This window comes from Schistocerca americana, chromosome 4 (genome assembly GCF_021461395.2).
Source record: "Schistocerca americana isolate TAMUIC-IGC-003095 chromosome 4, iqSchAmer2.1, whole genome shotgun sequence".
In the NCBI taxonomy this organism is placed as follows: domain Eukaryota; kingdom Metazoa; phylum Arthropoda; class Insecta; order Orthoptera; family Acrididae; genus Schistocerca; species Schistocerca americana.
In genome coordinates this window covers 283,892,087-283,912,343 of record NC_060122.1, presented here as the reverse complement: position 1 = coordinate 283,912,343, position 20,257 = coordinate 283,892,087, and the positions used below count along the sequence as shown (strand labels likewise).

The window sequence follows — 20,257 nt, the reverse complement described above, 5'->3', positions numbered from 1 at the left end:
CTTCCTCTCTCCACCAACCTGCCTTAGAACTCCTTCACGTGGGACACTGAGGTGTCATATTGACCATGCAGCTGGCGCACCAACATATCTACTGGTGGGGGATGGACGCCGACATTGCGTGCATTGTGGCTTCCTGTCTGTCGTGCCAGCAGCAGCAAGCAGCACCACCGCGCCACCTCGTCCCGTGGCTGGGTGCTCCTTCTCCATAGTCCTAGTTACACCTCGATTTAGCGGGTCCCTACCTTGGATTTTCCTGGCTTATCCTGGTCGACGCTGGTGGCAGGTTCCCTTAAGTCTCCCACATGACTTCCACAACGTCCACCCAGACCATCCAAGTGCTTTCCAGCATTTTTGCAATTGCGGGTCTTCCAAAGACGCTGGTGACTGACAACGGCCCACAGTTTACCTCGGCCGAATTCAAGGCTTTTTGCACCATTTTGGCCATCCGCTTGATTCACACCGCACCTTACCACCCGGTGCCCAATGGATTGGCCGAACAGTTCGTTCGTACCTTCAAGGTCCAGATGTCCAAGTTGCGCCCTCTCCACTCCCTGGACGATGCCCTTAATATCTTTCTGTCTTCCTACCGCTCCACCGTCCGCGAGGGATCTTCCCCGGCCGAAAAGTTTCAGGGCCGCCCTCATCGCTCTGCCTTGTCCCTCCTGTATCCCCCTTCACCCCGCCCGTTGCCCCCGCACTCGCCAAGGCCACGTTTTTGTCCACAGGATCCAGTCTGGGCGCTGGTCTTAACCCGCAACCTTTCCCAGTGGGTGCCCGCCCAGATATCGGCTCTCCTCGGTCAGGCGATGGAGGCTGTCGTCCTCGACGATGGGTCTGTCTACAGGAAGTAGATCAATCAGCTCTGCCCTTGATGTGGGATGCAGCCCGCTCTGCTGCCTCCGCAGTTGCAGCCAGATCATGGGGGGGTTGTCCCTCCTCCCCCTGCTCAGCCCCAACCACACCTGCTGCCGTCTCCACTGTCCCCTGGATCGCCATAGGCAGTCGCTCCTGAGGCGGTCCCTGCAACCATGGACGTGGATGCCTCGTCCAGGCCAGGGTTCCTCTCTCCCGCCGACCCGGGGCCGGATGTCGACATGGGCTGGCTGACCACTCCGGCCGGTGGGGGTGGGGGAGGAGGTCTGCTGTGGCCTTCTCCACCAGACATCACGGAGCCTAGAGTATCAGCAACCAAACTGACAGCCTGCAGCCGTGGGGTGCCCACTTTGCAGGCACACCGAAGCACTACACAAGCAACAGGCAATATTGATGAATGGCCATAACAACAACAACAACAACAACAACAACACAGCAAAGACACCAGCGGCCACCAGGGTCCACTACCGGCCCACATAAACATAAGGAAGAGGTCGCTGCAGATCCCGTAACTATTTTCACATGTCAAACCATGTGATGGAAAATAGTTCCGAGGTAATCATCTGCCGAAGTACTATAAAGGCTGGCGCTCGGCCGCACATACGCAGTTCATCGAATGCCAGCAGACGTGGATAGCTGCCGCCCCGGCAGCCTGGCTTGGATCTTCTCGCTGATCTCTGGATTAGGCTGGGTATATAGGAGAAGTCTCTGGCGGACACTAGTAGGAAATTATTTCAGTTGTTTTCTGTATTATTCTTGCATATAGTTGTGATTCGAAGACGGATCACTGTTTTGTGTTGGTGTTATACTTGGAGAATTTGTTTTGGTTAGCTGAACCGTCCAGTAAATTGTTTTCAGACATTGGTCGTTATTTTCTTCTGCTTACACAGACGTATCAGTGGCGACGAGTTGGTTCGTAGTTTCCACGTGTTTGTTGCTTGTTATGCAGACATATCAGGGTGTATGGCGAAAATATATGCTTTTTAGAGGGAATACAAACTATAACTAGAAAAATAAGAGGCTATTGCAGATGTGCAGGTAAGTCTCACATATTAATTAAAATTCAAGTGTATGGAAAAATGTGGTTTTGTAGTGTGGTACATAGAATATCGGCATTTACTGTGAATATTGATGTAAAGTGGTCATACGTTCGAACAATCACAGAAATAAGTGGTTCAATGGCAGTTTGCTATATTAAAGAATACACGAAATTTCTTTTTATGAACATCCATTTCCATTTGAATCAGTTTTAGGGAAGTTGGTTAGATTGTACCTTAATATCGTGGACTGAATGTCTTGCATCTTGCAAAGAAGAGCCTTCTTCAAAGTGAAAAACTGATGGAATAACTACATTTAACAGACATCCAGTTCTAAAAGTTGTAAACTTAAATTTTATACAGAAATTGACAGGAATGTGTGGCAGCAGAGCTGCCAATATATGCCTGGGAAGATGTGTAATATTTTAACAGCATTGTAATGCAGGAATGAGAGTTAAATTTAAATCTGAAAATGTTGTCAGCTAGAAGAATTGAAAGAAGGAACAGAGCTAATTGTTGAAGCCTTAAAAGTGATATTTTGCAAGAGAAAAATTAGATACAATTAGAATTAAAGAATATACAGGTTTTTTATTTGTCAAAGTACTGGTTGAAGGAAGAATTACATTGAAGCAGTAATGTGTAGGATCACTGATTACAAATTAGTGGTGTAGTGAGCTAGTTTTATTGCCACACTCATGCACTGTGCTCAGGGTGTAGGCCATGGTGAAGGTAATTGACAAATAACATATCTGCACAATGATACATTTATTTGTCATAATGGAATACATTACCAACTAACAAATCAGGATTGGTTCTCATGAATAATGTTAATCCACAAGTCTTAAGAAAAGGAGAAATGCATCAAACAGACTTAAGCATGCCCAATTCAATACATTCCACACTTGAGTACAAGTAATATCTTATGTGTATGAAAAATAAAACTGGAGTTGGAAGATACTGAATTTTAAAAAAACGGAAAGGAGAGTATATGTTGAAAATACTTGCCATGAAGATCATTAAAATCCTAAAGGTAAGCTACCAAAGCAATCGCAACAAAGTGACAGAGTTTGAAGCGCCCAGGAAAAGCAGTGAGGCTCACGTAATACCAGGCACAGAAAGCTGGTTGAAACCTGAAACTGATTGCTGTGAGATTTTTGGGGAAAATTTAAGTTTATATCGAAAGGATATGCAAAAGGGAAATTGAGATTGTGTATTTGTCACAGTAGACAAAAAACTCAAATCCACTGAGGTAGAAATTTAATCTGCACATGACGTTGTTTGGGCACGACTTAGTATCAGGAGTGAGTATAAAATGATAATTGGATCCTTCTGCCGCCCAGTCGTTTCATCTCCTGATGTAACTGAAAACTTCAGAGAATACCTCAGTTCACTTGAGCATGAGTCCCCAATCACGTGTATTCATCAGTGGAGACTTTAATCATACACAATTAATTGGGAAAATTACAGTTTTGTTAGTGGTAGGCGTGATAAGACATCCTGTGAAACTTTACGAAATGCATTCTCTGAAAACAACCTAGAACAGACAGTTAGGAACCCCACTCGCGATGAAAATATATTGGATCTAATGGCAACAAATAGATCTGACCTCTTTCACGATGTTCTCATCGAAACTGGTGTCAGTGACCACAACGTGGTTGTGGCAACAATGATTACCAAAGTACAAAGCACAACTAAAACAAGCAGAAAGATATATATGTTCAGTAAAGTAGATAACAAATCAATAGTGTCATATCTCAACGAGGAACTTGAAACTTTCAGCAAAGGCAGGAGCATGTAGAGGAACTATGGCTTAAGTTTAAAATAATAATTGACCATGCACTGGATAGCTGTGTACCCAGTGGTACAATTCATAATGGGAGGGAATCTCCATGGTATACAGTCACTGTGAAGCAACTTGTAAAGAAACAGCGATTAATGCATATTAAGAATAAAACAAAGCGTAGGGCTATAGATAGAGATATGCATTTGGCTGTCAAGAGAGCGATGTGTGATGCCTTCGATGACTACCATAGCATAATATTGTCAAATGATGTTTCATAGCACCCAAACAAATTTTGGTCTTATGTGAAGGCTGTTAGTAGCACCAAGTTAATGTCCCGTCCCCAGCGAATGAGATAGGAACTGAAATTGAGGGTAGCAAAGCAAAGTCTGAAATGCTTAACTCCTTTTTCAAATGTTCCTTTACAAAGGAAAACCCAGGAGAATTGCTCCAGTTTCGTCCTCCTACCAGTGAAAAGATGAATGAAATAGGTATTAGTGTCAGCGGTGTTGAGAAATGGGCAAAATCGTTGAAACTGAACAAAGCGCCAAGCCCAGATCAAGTCCCTGTTAGATTCCGTGCTCGATTTGCAGCTGAGTTCGCCCCTCTCTGTGATACACATTGTCATGGTAAAAATAGCATTTCTACTACGTGAGAAAGATAAAGTGTGACAGTGAGAGGAAACTAAGCAATGTATAATTAAAGGTTCAGCAGCAAGGCTTATTTGATCATTGATCTGGAGACCTGCTTATCTGCTTCCCCTTATAATCTCGCCATTAAATAAACTATTGTCTTTGTGATATACACTGCATTTATTTCTACAATTTACATCTCAAAACTTCACACACTTTGCTGCAGCCATAACATCTGAGTTACTACAAGAAAATAATCTGTTAATAAGAGGTTGGGGTTGTTTTGGGGAAGGAGACTAGACAGCGAGGTCATTGGTCTCATCGGTTTAGGGAAGGATTGGGGAGGAAGTCGGCCATGCCCTTTCAAAGGAACCATCCCGGAATTTGCCTGGAGCGATTTAGGGAAATCACGGAAAACCTAAATCAGGATGGCCGGACGCGGGACTGAACCGTCGTCCTCCCGAATGCGTTAATATGAAGTGGAGCAAAGTAAGATGATGTACTGATAAATGTAAAAGTTATGAACTATGAATATGTGTCGGGGTTGAGGCTTGATGTATAAGAAGAATCAAATTGAGAAGCTGACGTGAATAGATTAGTGCTTTTTATGCTGGAGTGCTTGCTATTCTTCTTGTTTTTTATGTCCCTCTTAACAAATATTGACGAAACTTATTTCGAATACACAATTCTGCTTATACGAGTAATTGATTCCACCTACAAACTGCAAACACCTGAGACGGTCCTTCTGCTAACTCCTAGGAGGGATACACTGTATTTCCGATCGCTAAGCTGGAGTTACATGACAAGATGGTATTGATCAGACAGTGCTACCACCAAAGATTGCTGAGTTTATTATACATTACAGCCAAGACAAAAATGGTTTCTGTGGAGGCTAACTGTTCTGGCAGTAGTAGCATGTTAAGATGACTGATGTACTCATTCCTGGCAATATCCTCAGGAATTAGGTATACATGCAATAAAAAATATTAGAGCGGTTATTACAACCTGCACTCTGTGTACAAAATCTGTAAGTTGCAGCCTGTCAGTCTTTTCGAGGTCTCTGCTGATACCAGTGCTACCCACATGTCAACACCAGAATTCTCTCTTAGCTCAAGTGTGTGGGATGCTTATGGCTGTTGCTGGATGGAGTGGCCAATGCACAAATTACAGCTTTCCAGCTGTTATTTATCATATGTGGCTGATTTTTTTGAAGAGTCGGTGGTTTGTGCGACAGAGAGCTCGCAAAAGGCCATCTCACTCATTCTCTCATGTAGTTTTGTATCTCTCAGGTCTGTGGGACACTTCTACCTGTGTGACTGAGAGCAATTACTCCCCTCCCAATTACATCCACAACTAGCATTGTGGTGGGCTAACTGTGACCCCGGCACTACGGTCAAGATGAACAGTGCAGAGACCATGTGCATTTGCGGCAGCAACATAATTCTTTGCAGCACACTTCATTCAGTAATGTCTTTTGTGCATTTCTTTAATGCAAAATGCTTGTCTGTAGAAAGTCTCCTACTCTGATTTGCCAGCGAAAAGTGTGTGTGTGTGTGTGTGTGTGTGTGTGTGTGTGTGCATATCGCTCTTCCGCCATTATTTACAAGTCTACTGCAACCTTATAGTGTCAAACTCCTCTAAGGCAGCTTGATAGTGACATAATTGTTTTTAGCCCACTAACAATGCAGAGATAAGTTCCTTACAGTGCAAACGTCGACTTTCCATTAGCAGGAGCGTATTTGGTAATTATTTAATTGAGATACCACTGTTGTTGTTAAAGTATCACACATAGATAATTGACCAATGTGGGATGTCAATGTCATTTGTTGTAACATCACATTGTGCTATTTGTTTAACATGGTATATCGCAGTACAAGCTGAAATATTGCACTGTACTACTTGTTTAACATGGGATGTCGTTATAATTGTTACAATATCACATTGTGGTAACTGTTAAAAATTTAAAGCCTAATATCTAAGGGCATCTTTGGAGGCCAGTATTGAGAAGTGGGAGTAATTCAGTCAAAAAGGTAACCAGTTACTCCAGAATTATAAACAGAAATGACAGGTGACCAAATGTCAGAGTGCTTACAAAAAAATACCATCATTTTAACACACTATAACATCACACATTAAAAATGCAGGGACAAGTTCCTCAAAAAGTTGGTAAGTGGCAATAGTTTATTTGTTTCAGTAACACAAAGTGATAATTGTTCAGTCTCATATTTACATGTATCTTTGGATTACGATCTTGAAAAGTGGGGGAAAAATTCTTAAAAATGTAACAAATTACCCCAAAATCGTGTGGTTATACATACAGTGTAGTGCTTCCATAAATGCCATTATTCTTAACACACTATAATAGTAATGAGCGGAAGGGTTTAATAATACTAATATCCCACTATGCAATTTCTTTCTATTATGCCTAGGAGGCAGTGGCTGATCTCTCTGATGATCCTTTCACTAAGGTGCACAGACCTCAGATAACAAGACTCACTCCACTGGCGTAGAGAGAGAAGGGAATGGGGGACTTGGTTTCTCGGTGTATTTAAGTCACCCTAATGATCTCCATTAAACGGGAAAGATGACCTTGATTTTGGTCCTTGTACCAGCATAGTTGTTCAGTGACCTTGGAGGGACTTATCTTGACACATGATTGGTATCAGGTTACAGCCTGACCTTGAATATACCATATGCAGTTGCTCAAGAGGAGTTGACCTCTTTGAGATGAGTTTGTTATCTGTTCCAGAACCTACGTAATTCTACTACTAACGTAGTGAAGCCACTAACTTGGTGGTAAGTACGCTTCCCACAGTCCACAAAAATAAATATTATTTTTATGGTAGGTATACTTCTCAAGCCTCACAGAAAAATCATTTTGGTAATAAGCCTACTTCGCATTGGCCTTTAAAACAACCTTATTTGGTGCTGTGTTAACTTTGCATTACTCCTGAAAGGCACAAGAGACATAAGTAAACAGTATTTCCGAACAAACAGGAACTACAACTGGTGCAGCAGACTACCAATAGACTCCATGAGTGTGCAGAGAAGGTACAATATATTCCTGTGAACGCTACAGAGAAATACAGTTGCTAGTACATATGTTTCCTGCGACCTATTAAGTATGCACTGAAGGAGCAAGTATCAGATGTTTACTGCTAAAGCCGAGGTCTCAGTTTCCGACCAACATCACATGGAAAGTTAGTGAACAGAGGTACAAGTCTCTAATATGCCATAATTCAGCTCAAACTATACGGAGGCGAAAAGTAATTTGTGTTACAAACTACTGAACTTCCAAAAAACATGACAACACACAATTATCAGATCACATAGTGGCAGTTCAGATCAGTGCGAAGAGCCCTCACGAAAATCTGTATTATTCGCATGCTTGGAAATTTAAAAGGATAAGCAATCACACTAACATCAGTTTACAATCACAAAGTTGAAAGGAAAGTATTACACATTATTATAACTCAATATGAGACATTCTAATTCTTCATTCCGTTTTCAAGACAGAACATTCACGAGAACTCAACAGCCTCTTTTCGCTACCAATGGCAGAATGGGATTAGTCGTTTGTGGTAGAGCTCTCTCTGTTTTCATTGGTAGTGGGCAGGTGCTAGAGAGGCCACACTTGGCCTCTGACGAATCTAATGTTGCAAATGCGGAAATAGGTGCACCCTTTCGATGTGAAAAAATCTCTCTGCTCTGTTCCTACCCAATCTCAAGTTGGAAAAACAACACACACTACAATACAGGTTCAAGTTTCTGCAAAGATCCAAATTCAACTCAGCCACACAGTAAAGCATTCTGGTTCTCATACATGGAAGGAAGTACGGTTGTATAAAAATATAAACATACTACGTGTGTAGAAAAGCTCGTTTCTCTTCCAGAGCCCTATTACTATCATATATTGTAAAGGCAACTTGTTGTATTGATCACTGAAAATATTCATATCGAGAGCTTTACTAAGTAGAACAGTTCTGATCGACCTATTTCAACTTGCATTTGTCTTTTCTTCTCTTTAACTTTCAAATATTTGGTTCTTCTCTATGCCTTCCCAGTGTGGCATGAGCAACAGCCGCCTCATCAGTTATTTTTAGAAGCAAAGCATCATAGAATGATTTGGCTAGATCCGCTAAAAATACCTGAGGAATTGTTTCGTCGACTTCTGACCATATTTCTTGACTGTTTCATCTCTCTCATTTAACCATCCAACTCCTGTTGCATCCCTTTCCCATGTTTCAGCTCCTTGTTATCTATTGCTTCCTTTCAAGCTCTCAACAATCTCTTGTTTCTACAGTTTTATTTTTTATTTATTTTGTCATTCGGCAACATTTGTTGAAACAGACACTGAAATTTTACCATCACATTTAATTGTTTTTCGTCTTATCACTAGAAGTTTTCTTTATTTACAAGTGTTTCATGTCACACTTAATATTTCAATTTACGTGAATAAGGATGAAATTGATGTGGTGCACTTGGAACTGATAAGTATGTTTAGCTGTACGCAAACTATATTATGCAACACTGAAACCATAATAATAAAACTGAAGTTGTTATTTGGTAACTAATGTTTTTAATTTCCTTAACAAAAAACGACTCTTGGCAGTGTAGTGCATAGCTGTTGTGTCGCTGTTGCTAGTCAGTTTGAGATGCAGATGCAGTCTCCTTAAATTCTCGTTGGTGTTTTCTTCATCTCTGCATAACTACTGTAACCTACATCCATTTGAATTTGTGAGCCATGGCGGCTGGCGATAGGATGTTCCACTTGCATCGCTGATATCGATATTCGGCTGTTCTGCTAACTTTGACTGCTCCCATAGTGGTTTTCCAGCTGAACGTGTGACGATGGAGTCTCCGGTCGGCGTTCAACGAGCCAACTTCTGTTGAAAACAAGCCCACGACCCTAACTGTGGTGCATGGGCCTCGCCATGCTCGCCACCCTTGTCTTTTGGCGTGTGCCAGATGTACGGTGCAGATCATTGGTCGCCTTGACGTGCAAAATCGGGTGGGTTCGTCGTCTCACACTGAACAGCTTCCCAGCTCGTAATTTGCAACGTCCAAGTTGTGTACGACTTTTATTCTGTGTTTAACTAAGAAGATTGTTGTAACTTATTGTAGCATGGGTAGCTGCTGAAGATGGTTCTGAACTTGGTTCCACAGTGGCTATTATTTACCAGCTCACAAACTTTTTCAAGCCAAGTGCAAGTCTTAGCCAGGTGGTAGAGGATATAGATTCCTTGTGCAAGGGATTCACGAAGCAGGATCATGTGATGATAGTGGGTGGAGTGGGAAACAGCTTTGATAGGGATCAGGGCTACAGTATTGAGTGTGACCTGGTGAAAATAGCCTCGGCAACGACCCATACCAGTGTTGGGCTGGTGCCTGCTTTCATGCGGCATGATCAGCCCCAGTTGAACCGCTCTGTCAGGAGGGTAAATATGGAGTTGGATCAGTTGTGTAGGGCGGCCACTCTGTTAGACATTGGATTGGTTCCTGTCGAGGCTATTGATAGGGGGGATTTCACAAGGCATGGCCTACATCTCAATAGGAAAGGGAAGGGTAAACTGGCAGGGTTGTTAGCGAAATCCATAGGGGGGGACACTAATACTCATGGATGTGCCTCTTTTTTAGACTAATATGTGGCCAATGAGAAGTTCAGGCAGGCAGGTGCTAAAGAGGTCCAAACCTCACAAAATTCTCACAACAGGAAAGTAAATAATAATGTTACCATATTTAACCAAAATATTGGTGGATTAAAGAATAAAGTAGATTCTCACAAAAGTAAAGTAAAAAATAATGTTACCATTATTCACCAAAATATTCCAGGATTAAAGAATAAAGTAGATGAGCTCCTGGTTTGTTTAGATGACATTGAATCTGATAATGTAATAGATATACTATGCCTGTCTGAGCATCACATTGTGTCTGATATGCAAAAGGTAAATATCAGTGGTTATAAACTAGCTGCACATATGAGTAGAGAGAATAAGGTGAGAGGAGGAGTTGCCATATATGTCAAAAGTTATCACTGTGTAGAAAGCTTAGATACAAAAACCTTTTGTCTAGAGCAGCATATAGAAGCATGTGCCTGTCAGCTTAAACTGGAGGAGGGCTCTTTTATAGTTATAACAGTATATAGGTCCCCTTCAGGAAACTTTCATTTATTCCTGGAAAACTTGGATGCCTTGTTTTGCTATCTGTCAGATAGGGGAAAGCAAATTATTATTTGTGGAAACTTCAATGTTGATTCACTGAAAGAGTGTAATAGGAAGAATGATCAGGAAGTCTTGCTCAGTTCTTTCAATTTGACATCTGCAACTAATTTTCCTACTCGGGTAGTAAAGGACAGCAGCACATTGATAGATAACACTTTTATAGACCAAGATTGGTTTAAAAACATGAATTTTTGTCCTGTTGAAAATGGCCATTCTGATCATGGTGCTCAGCTAGTTACAGTATATGACATAGCTCCATTCAGTAATTCAAAACTACCCTCCAAAGTGGTGCATTCAATTAATGACTCGACAGTTAGAAATTTCAGAGAAAATCTTCAGCAGTTAGACTGCAATGAGGTGTACAAGGAACCCGATGCTAATTTGAAATACAACTTATTTCATGACACACTTGTAAGAGAATTTGAAAACTGATTCCCCAAGAAAGTAGTTAAATCTAATTATAAGAAACCATGCAAGAAACCCTGGATTACTAAATGAATAAAAATATCTTGTAACCACAAAAGGGAACTGTATCTAACAACAAGAAAGAGTAATGACCCAGAAACAGCCAAATTTTATAAAAACTACTGTGCTACTTTAAGAAAGGTTATTAAAAAGTCCAGAAGCATGTGCATCATGTCTGAGAGTAATACCTCTGATAACAAAATCAAAACAATTAGGAATATTATTACAAGGGAGACAGGGCAACCAAGAGTACAGGATGATGGCATAACAATGAAAGAGAATGGAAACTTGATAAACAACAAGCCGGAAGTCGAAAATATTTTGAATAATCATTTTTTAAATGTTGTAGACAAAATAGGATCTAAATGTTCATTAGAAGAAGCAAGGCAGTTAATGGAAGAGGCCCTACCCACACCATTTGATACAATTGAAATTCCACCCACCTCTCCTTCTGAAATTAGGAAGATAATAAACTCTTTCAAAAATAAAAGCTCACATGGAATTGATGGAATTTCAAGCAGGATCATAAAAGCTTGTTCCCAAGAAATAAGTGGGATTCTTAGCCACATATGTAATAGCTCTCTGAAGCAGGGTATTTTCCCAGATAGACTGAAGTATGCCATTGTTAAACCACTGCATAAAAAAGGGGATATGTCTGATGTCAACAACTACTGCCCAATCTCTCTTCTGACTGCCTTATCCAAAATTCTTGAAAAAGTAATATATTGTAAAAATAAAGTTTTAACATAATGTCAGTTTGGTTTCCAGAAGGGTTTGTCAACGGAAAATGCTATATATACTTTCACTAATGAAATATTAAATGCTCTGAGTAACCGGAAGTCACCCGTTGGGATTTTTTGTGATCTATCGAAGGCTTTTGATTGTGTAAATCATGGAATACTTCTAGATAAGCTTAAGTACTGTGGTATGAATGGGACAGTGCTCAAATGGTTTAAATCATACCTAACTGGAAGAGTGCAGAAAGTTGAAATAAATAGTTCACAAAATATGCAAAAAACTGATGATTTCTCAAACTGGGGAACAATCAAGAAAGGGGTGTCGCAAGGTTCGGTCTTGGGTCCTCTGCTGTTCTTAATATATATTAATGACTTGCCATTCTATATTCACGAAGATGCAAAGCTGGTACTTTTTGCCGATGATACAAATATAGCTATCACACCCAACAGTCAAGAATTAACTGGTAAAATTGTAAATGATGTTTTTCAGAAAATCAATAAGTGGTTCTCTGCAAATGGGCTCTCATTAATCTTTGACAAAACACAGTATATACAGTTCCACACAGTAAATGGAATTACACAATTAATCAATATAGACTTCGATCAGAAATCGGTAGCTACGGTAGAATATTCAAAATTTCTAGGTGTATGCATCGATGAGGGGTTAAACTGGAAAAAAACACACTGAGGATCTGATGAAACGTTTGAGTTCAGCTACTTATGCTATTAGGGTCATTGCAAATTTTGGCGATATATATCTGAGTAAATTAGCTTACCACACCTATTTTCATTCTCTGCTTTCGTATGGCATCATATTCTGGGGTAACTCATCATTGAGTAAAAGAGTGATCATTGCACAAAAGTGTGTAATCAGAATAATTGCTGGAGCTCATCCAAGATCATCCTGAAGACACTTATTTAAAGAACTAGAAATCTTCATTGTAGCCTCACAATATATATATTCACCTATGAAATTTGTTGTTAACAATCTGAACGAATTCAAAAGTAATAGCAGTGCGCATGGCTACAACACTAGGAGAAAGGATGATCTTCACTACTCAAGGTTAAATCTAACTTAAGCTCAGAAGGGGGTAAATTATGCTGCCACAAAAGTCTTAGGTCACTTACCTAATAGCATTAAAAGTCTGACAGATACCATATACCATTTAAAAGGAAATTAAAAGAATTTCTTAATGGCAACTCCTTCTACTCATTAAATGAATTTTTGAATATAGTAAGTGGGTAATTTCCCAACCCCCACAAAAAAATTGAGTGTCATGTAATATTTTGTGTAATGTAATACATTGTATAGTCACCTTTTATTAACCTGACATGTTCCACATCACTACGAAGTGTCATATTCATGATCTATGGAACAAGTCCTAATCTAATCTAAGGAGGCTGATGTTCCTCATTCTGTTTCTGATCATCCGTGAAGTGTGTGTTTTAAGTGGTTTTCATGCAAATTTTAATTTGTTTTAGGACATATTGTCCGCTTTGGGACTAGCTGCAGTTGTGTACGTACCTGGCAGCTGTAGAGTTAATTGTTTAATCATTTATCATGGCCGAATTCGGTATGTTTATTTTCCTGCTAATTTACTGGGAGATCGGTAATGTTAGAGTATTGCTCCATAATAATTTGGGGGCATGCTTATTATATATTCCAGTGTGGCTGTATTTGACCTTGTCTTCATTGCAATCTATTTGTGCTGCTGGCCAGTTGTTAAGATTACTCGTTCCCTGGCGTCGGCGCGATGATGGGTTCTTGCCAGGACTGCTCATTGTGGGACCGGTCGGATTATATATAAATATATACCACGTGCTATGTGAACGCTCGTATTGCCTGCTGGCCATAGCTTTATTGCTTCCAAACACTGTTCTTAGTGCAATTTGGGAATCATACTGCATCATTATGTCTGTTAGTTAAGTGAGACCACTTTGTTAATATTAGCGTTTCTGTAAGTCATTTTACTTGTTGAGTTATTACTAGCTATTCTTATTTAACACTTATGTTAATCATTTGTGTATCTTTAATGAACGTCCAACTTGTTGTTATTCCTGTGTACAAGTTTTGCGACCTTGGTTGGCCCACTTTGTATTTTTAGTATAAGCATGTTTCACTGTAGACCTTTATGTGGGCAGTTCAGTTTTATTAAGCTTTAAGATCTCTTTGTTCTTTATCAAGTTGTGGTAATATATGCCTGTGTAATTTTGGTTGGAAGTGTATAGTGTTATTAGTCTCTCGAGGTATGTTTAAACAAGAACGATTGTTTTTGATTGACTATTCACCATGTCTAGTATCACTGATTTTGGTTGCAGATGCAAAATAATATGATTCTTATTCGTGTTTATGTAATTCAATCAAAGTGAAGATTTGTATATTGCATCAGCAAGAGGGCATATGTCTGAATTGAAGTTTGTAATAAAGTCTGTTTTGAGTCAAATTAAAATTGTAAAACAATCACAAGTTTGTCCATCACCAGTGATCCCAGGCTTCCTATTTCCTTTAAATAACTGTGGTGAGATTGTAATTTTGATTTTCTGAAGAATTGAGTAGTACCACAGGTCAATGTGGTTCCTATAGTCAGGCTTTGGCCCCTCTTTACAACTGTTAGCCCTCACGTTTCATTCCATTACCAACTTAATTTTTCCTCGATTCTTCCGAATGTGACCAGTCAACCAGTACTTTCTCATAATCAAGTTGGCCCACAAATTTCTATTTTTTTCTAACTCAGAACTCTACCTTCTCATTAATAATCTAATATAGACATCTGATTCTCAGCATTCTTTTGTACCACCACAGTTCAAAAGTTTCTGTTCTTTCTCTGTCTAAACTATTTATCATTCAGACATCATTTCTGTACAACGCTACACACTGAACAAATATATTTGTAAAAGATTTGCTAACACTGAAATTTATTGAATTTATATTCAGGGTTAAAGAATTTCTCTTTTACAAAGAAGCTTTTCCTGTAGCTTCCAGTCTACATTATATAGCCTCTCTACTTCGACCATTCTCAGTTAATTTGCTGCAAAATTAGCAAAAATTACTACCAGCTGTAGTATATCACTTTGTAGTATAATTTGCTGAGTAAGTTTTGATTTAATTTGAATACATCCATTTTAATCGATTTCCTACATTTCTGTAATATTCTGAGTTTTAATCTGTAATTCATAAGCAATAAATTATTGTCAAAGTCCACAGCAGAACTTGGATATTTTTTTTACTTTAAAATCTCTGTTTTATTGTTATATAATCTCATACTTCTTCACAGATTAAAGCTGTGTGGGAGACGAGGACTCGAACCCACTAGAGTGACAGCATCTTCTGCAATATGTATAGATATGGTGCTATAGAAAAGTTCATCTTATAATTAGAGATATCTGACCATTCAGCCTTTCTTATCTCATTGCCAAATTCAGATGAAACTGTAATAGTGAAACGAGCCAGGAACTTCAGCCAATGAAATGTGAATATATTTGTCTTGAGACTAAAAGAAAGTTCCCGGTCTTTCAGCAACCAGTATTGAGTAACCATAAACTACAATGCTCCATCAGAATTTCTGAGTGCTTTCAATGAAAGTTTCTCCTTCATAGTAGCACATGATTAAAACTGTAAAAAAAGAAGAAAAACTCGTGTATAATGGAAAGTGTCAGGATATCTTGTATTAGAAAGAGGAAACTGCAGACAGAAGCAAAGAACAACTGTGATGCAGAGTTTCCTACGTATATAAACAAATACAAAAGAATATTTGGCAGAGTAGTTAAATGGACAAAACAATTGACAAACAGTAAATACATATGAAATGCCACAAATAAATCAAAAGCCATATGGAAGGTTATCAAGACTGAAATAAGTGCTGAAAAAATCAGAAATTGATGGTAATATGATTACAAATTCCAGATATATATTTGAAGAGCTCACCAGGTATTTTATAACTGCAAACAAAAATTATGATCTCCCTCCTGCACAAATAAATCCAATTATCATGTGACACAGATCAGGAGAATTCGATTTTACTCGCGAATCCTGCTATGAAGTGGCTAACATTATAAAATACAAGAATCTTAAATCTGTGGGCTGGGATGTAACTCCAACAAAAATAATAAAGGAAGGATATGATAATATTTCACCCCACCTCTGTCATAATAAATCAATCGTTTGATGAGGACTGCTTTATGGATAGGCTCAAATACATGGAAGTTTGATGCATTCACGAAAACGACAGACAAGAGGAGATAGGAAATTTTCGCCCAGTATCAAAACTAACAATTTTGTTCTAAAACATTTGAGCAAATAGTGGTATAAACAAGTAGAAAATTATAACAAAACATTATTCTTGGTAATCAATATGGATTTGGGAAGGGGAAAAGCACGGTGCACACTATTAATGAACTAATCACTAAAATAGTCGAATGCCTCAGTTACAAGGAGTGCATATCTGGTATCTTCTGTGACTCCACTATAGCATTTGTTATGGTGAACTGTAAGTAGCTGCTCCTCAGATTAGCTTCTCATGGATTCCATGAGAAATCTTTAATTTGGTTCTCATTCTGTCTCAAAAATAGTAAACAGAGGGTTGCTATATACATAAGGGTGAGAAATATTGCTCTAGTTAGAAGGAAATAGATGTAGGCATACCCCAGGGGTCCATACTAGGCCAGTTACGCTTCCGTATTGTCTGGTAAGGTAACTTCAGCTACAATTCTGCATCCAAACCACTCAACAACAGTATTCTTCTGTACAAACACTGAAGAATTAGCACAGAAAACTCTTCAAGAACTAGAAAATTTGATAAATAATAATGCTATGAAACTAAACCTAACAAATTGTACACTTGTGGACCAAATGAACTTTTCAATATATAACACAGTTAAGTGATGAAGTTGGAGAACTGATCACTGTCGACTCTGTTAAATTTCTTGGAGCGATTATAAAGAAAAGCTTGTCATGGGATGACCTTGTGGATTGTTTACTGAAATGATTGAATAATTTTTTTGCACTGAGGGTACTAAAAAAGCAATTGACTTAGCTGTTAAGAAAATTTTGTGTCATGCATATTTTATATCAGTTGTAAGATATGACAATTTTTTTGGGTGTTGAAAAAGGAAACTGCCTCAGAGATTTCAAACAACAGAAAAAGATTATCAGAGCTATGACTGGAACAAACAATAGACAATCATGCAAAACTTTATTTGCAAATATTGACTTATTGACAATTCCTTCTATGTTTGTATATGAATCACTTCTCTTTGAGCTAAAAAAACCCACATCTTATGAAACAGGGCATAAACAAGATAACATGATACCTTGCCACATACTAACATTATCTGAAATTATTCCATTATTGCACGTCTTTGAAGATTAGCAAAATAATATGATCAAAGTTCCAGGACAGCAAGCTAGAGCCCACAGGAGTAAACATGGAAAAATATTTGAAAAGCAAATGTAACTTCAGAATGGATGATTTTATAAATGAGGAAAACAAGTAGGAGACATTAAATTGAAATTGTTTTTCTGTATTACTACATTATGTTCTATCACCGTATGTATATGTTGTCTTTTAATGACAGTGTATGTTCTTTTTGTGTGCTGGTGTAAGCTGTCGCCAGCACACCGGTTGGCAAAGAGGTTGCAAGAAGATCAATAATCGGCGCTGAATCAAGCATGCCTATCAGGAGAGAGGCCAAAGACAGACTCGTAAGCAATGTGTTGCCAACGTCCACTCAACCACCAGTACTTAGACCGACGCCGCAGACCGGATGGACCTGTCAGTCACAATCAGTCAGCCAGTCGCAGTCATCCAGTCAGAGTCGTCAGTCACAGTCTCAGCCTCAATCACTATTCTAGATGGCATCTGTCAGTTCATGTCACCTGCTATGAGAATGTAGTGTTCATAGTGCGAGTTGTACTTCACCAGCAGTGAGTCTAACGTGGACTTTTATGGAAGAGCTTGTACCATAGCGACTTGCTTAAACGTAAGTAGATTCTTGTTCTTATGAATAAAGAACCCTGTTAATACATTTGTGCAATTGTGTCGTAGAAAGAGGATACTGGTCACCAAACAACATCCTCTCCCTTGCTTCCCCTAGTACAAGACACTACAGTGGCAATGACAACGCAAAATTTTATAGTGTCCATACTTGTAAAATATGTATGTATGTAAACTATGCATCTAAGTATCTACATGTATAGAAAGTTTCCTTTATATGGAGGTATGTGTTCTTCTTATATATAGCCATATTTACAAACAACAGAAACAAACAAAACTACTTAAAAAGAACAAAATTTTAAACCATTGTGGAAAATTTTAAGAAACAGGAAGAAATGTAACATGTATTTATCTTTTTACATTTTAATGGGCTTCTGGGTGCAAGGGCATGCTTTCTTTTAATGCATCTTTTTTATGTATGCCTATGTAGGCATGGAATTATTCACTAATGAGTCACCAATGTTTCTATCAAAGCACTGTTTATAACATGTCATGTGACAATAAAGATTCTGTTCAATTTTATTCCATTCTTTTCCATAACTTTTGCCATCTTGGGCAAGTGCTCAACCAACTGAGCTAGCCAAGAATGACTGTTTTCCTCTAAAAGGTACTCAAATTAAACAGAGTCTATAGTAAAGCCATGGATTACACAAGGAATAAAGATTTCCTGTAAGACAAAAAGGAAAATGTATCTGTCGACCAAGAATAGCTCCAATGCTGATGATTTAGCTAAATACAAGGAATACTGTAAAATATTAAATAAGGTAACTCAGACATCTAAACAAATGCACTACGAGAAGAAATAACAATGTCAGGGAACAAAATAAAAACAATATGGGATATAGTGAAAGAGGAGAGAGGTAGAACCAGAAAGGAACAGGAGTAAATAGCGCTAAGGGTAGATGACACATTAGTAACCGATGGGCATAGTGTGGCAAATCTATTTAACAAGTACTTTATATCCATTACTGATAGAATGAGAGTGTCAGGATCAGTAAATAATGCCCTTGAATTTCTGAAACTAGCCTTTACAAATAGCTTCAGGTTCATGAATATGTCACTCACTTCACCAAAAGAAATAACTTCCATAATAAAATCTTTAAAAACAAAGAATTCTAGTGGTTATGATGAAATACCAACAAAGTTAATTAAGGCATGTTCTTGTGAGTTTAGTACATTTGTAAGTTACTTGTGTAACCAGTCAATTATAACTGGGACATTTCCTGACTGGCTAAAATATGCAGATGTTAAGCCTCTATTCAAGAAAGGGGATAAAGAGATACCATCAAACTACAGACCGATTTCACTTTTGCCAGCATTCTCAAAAATTTTAGAGAAAGTAATGTACAGGCAGCTTCTCAACCATCTGACCACAAATAACATATTATCAAGAACACAGTTTGGATTTCTGAAGGGTTCTGATATCGAGAAGGCTATTTACACCTATAGTGAAAATGTACTTAATTCATTAAATAACAAGTTACAAGCAGCGGGTATTTTCTGTGATTTGTCAAAGGCATTCGATTGTGTGAACCACAACATCCTTTTAAATAAATTAGAATTCTGTGGTGTCACGGGCAGTACTGCAAAATGGTTCAAGTCATACCTTGCTAACAGGAAACAAAGGGTGTCAGTGCAAGGGACTAGTGAATTAAGTCATCAGTCATCATCAGAATGGGAAGAAATTACATGTGGTGTCCCACAAGGATCCATCTTTGGGCCATTGCTTTTTCTTGTGTACATTAATGATCTCTCATGAGTTACACAGCCAGAAGCTAAGTTCGTTTTGTTTGCAGATGACACAAGTATTGCAATAAATAATATGTCGAGTGTAGTTCTAGAAAGATCTGCTAATGATATTTTCATCAATATTAATAAATGGTTTAAAGCCAACTCACTGACATTAAACTTCGAAAAGACTCACTATATGCAATTCAGAACCTGTAACAGGTTCCAACCAGGCATATGCATAAAGTATGAAGAAGAGCAGACAGAAGAGGTTGACAGTCTTAAATTCCTGGGATTGCAACTTGATAATAAATTCAGTTGGGAGGGGCACACCACAGAACTGCAGAAACGCCTTAACAAATCTGTATTTGCAATTCGAGTGTTAGCTGACATAGGCAACATAAAAATGAAAAAGCTTGCATACTTTGCCTACTTTCATTCCATAATGTCATATGGTATAATATTTTGAGGTAACTCTTCAAGTCAAACAAAAGTTTTCAGGTTCCAAAAGCATGTAATATGTATTATTTGTGGAGTAAATTCACAGACGTCCTGTAGAAGCCTCTTCAAAGAACTGGGTATACTAACTACTGCCTCTCAGTATATTTACTCCTTAATGAAATTTGTCCTAAATAATATATCTCTTTCTCCAACAAACAGCTCAGTTCATACATACAATACCAGGAACAACAATGATCTGCACAAGGACTTAAAAGCACTTACTTTAATTCAAAAAGGGGTCCACTACTCAGAGCACTCATCTTCAATAATTTGCCAGTAAAAATAAAAAA

General features: G+C 38.6%; 1 protein-coding gene across 1 annotated transcript in view; it reads left to right on the top strand.

Moving 5' to 3' along the window:
• The window catches only part of LOC124613414 (pistil-specific extensin-like protein), a 67,896-nt gene extending 67,045 nt beyond the window's left edge, over positions 1-851 (top strand). Inside the window, exon 5 of the mRNA XM_047142117.1 lies at positions 726-851. Within this exon, the coding sequence (XP_046998073.1) occupies positions 726-851 (126 nt within the window). The remainder of the gene's footprint in view (positions 1-725) is intronic.
• The last annotated feature ends 19,406 nt before the right edge of the window (positions 852-20,257 follow it).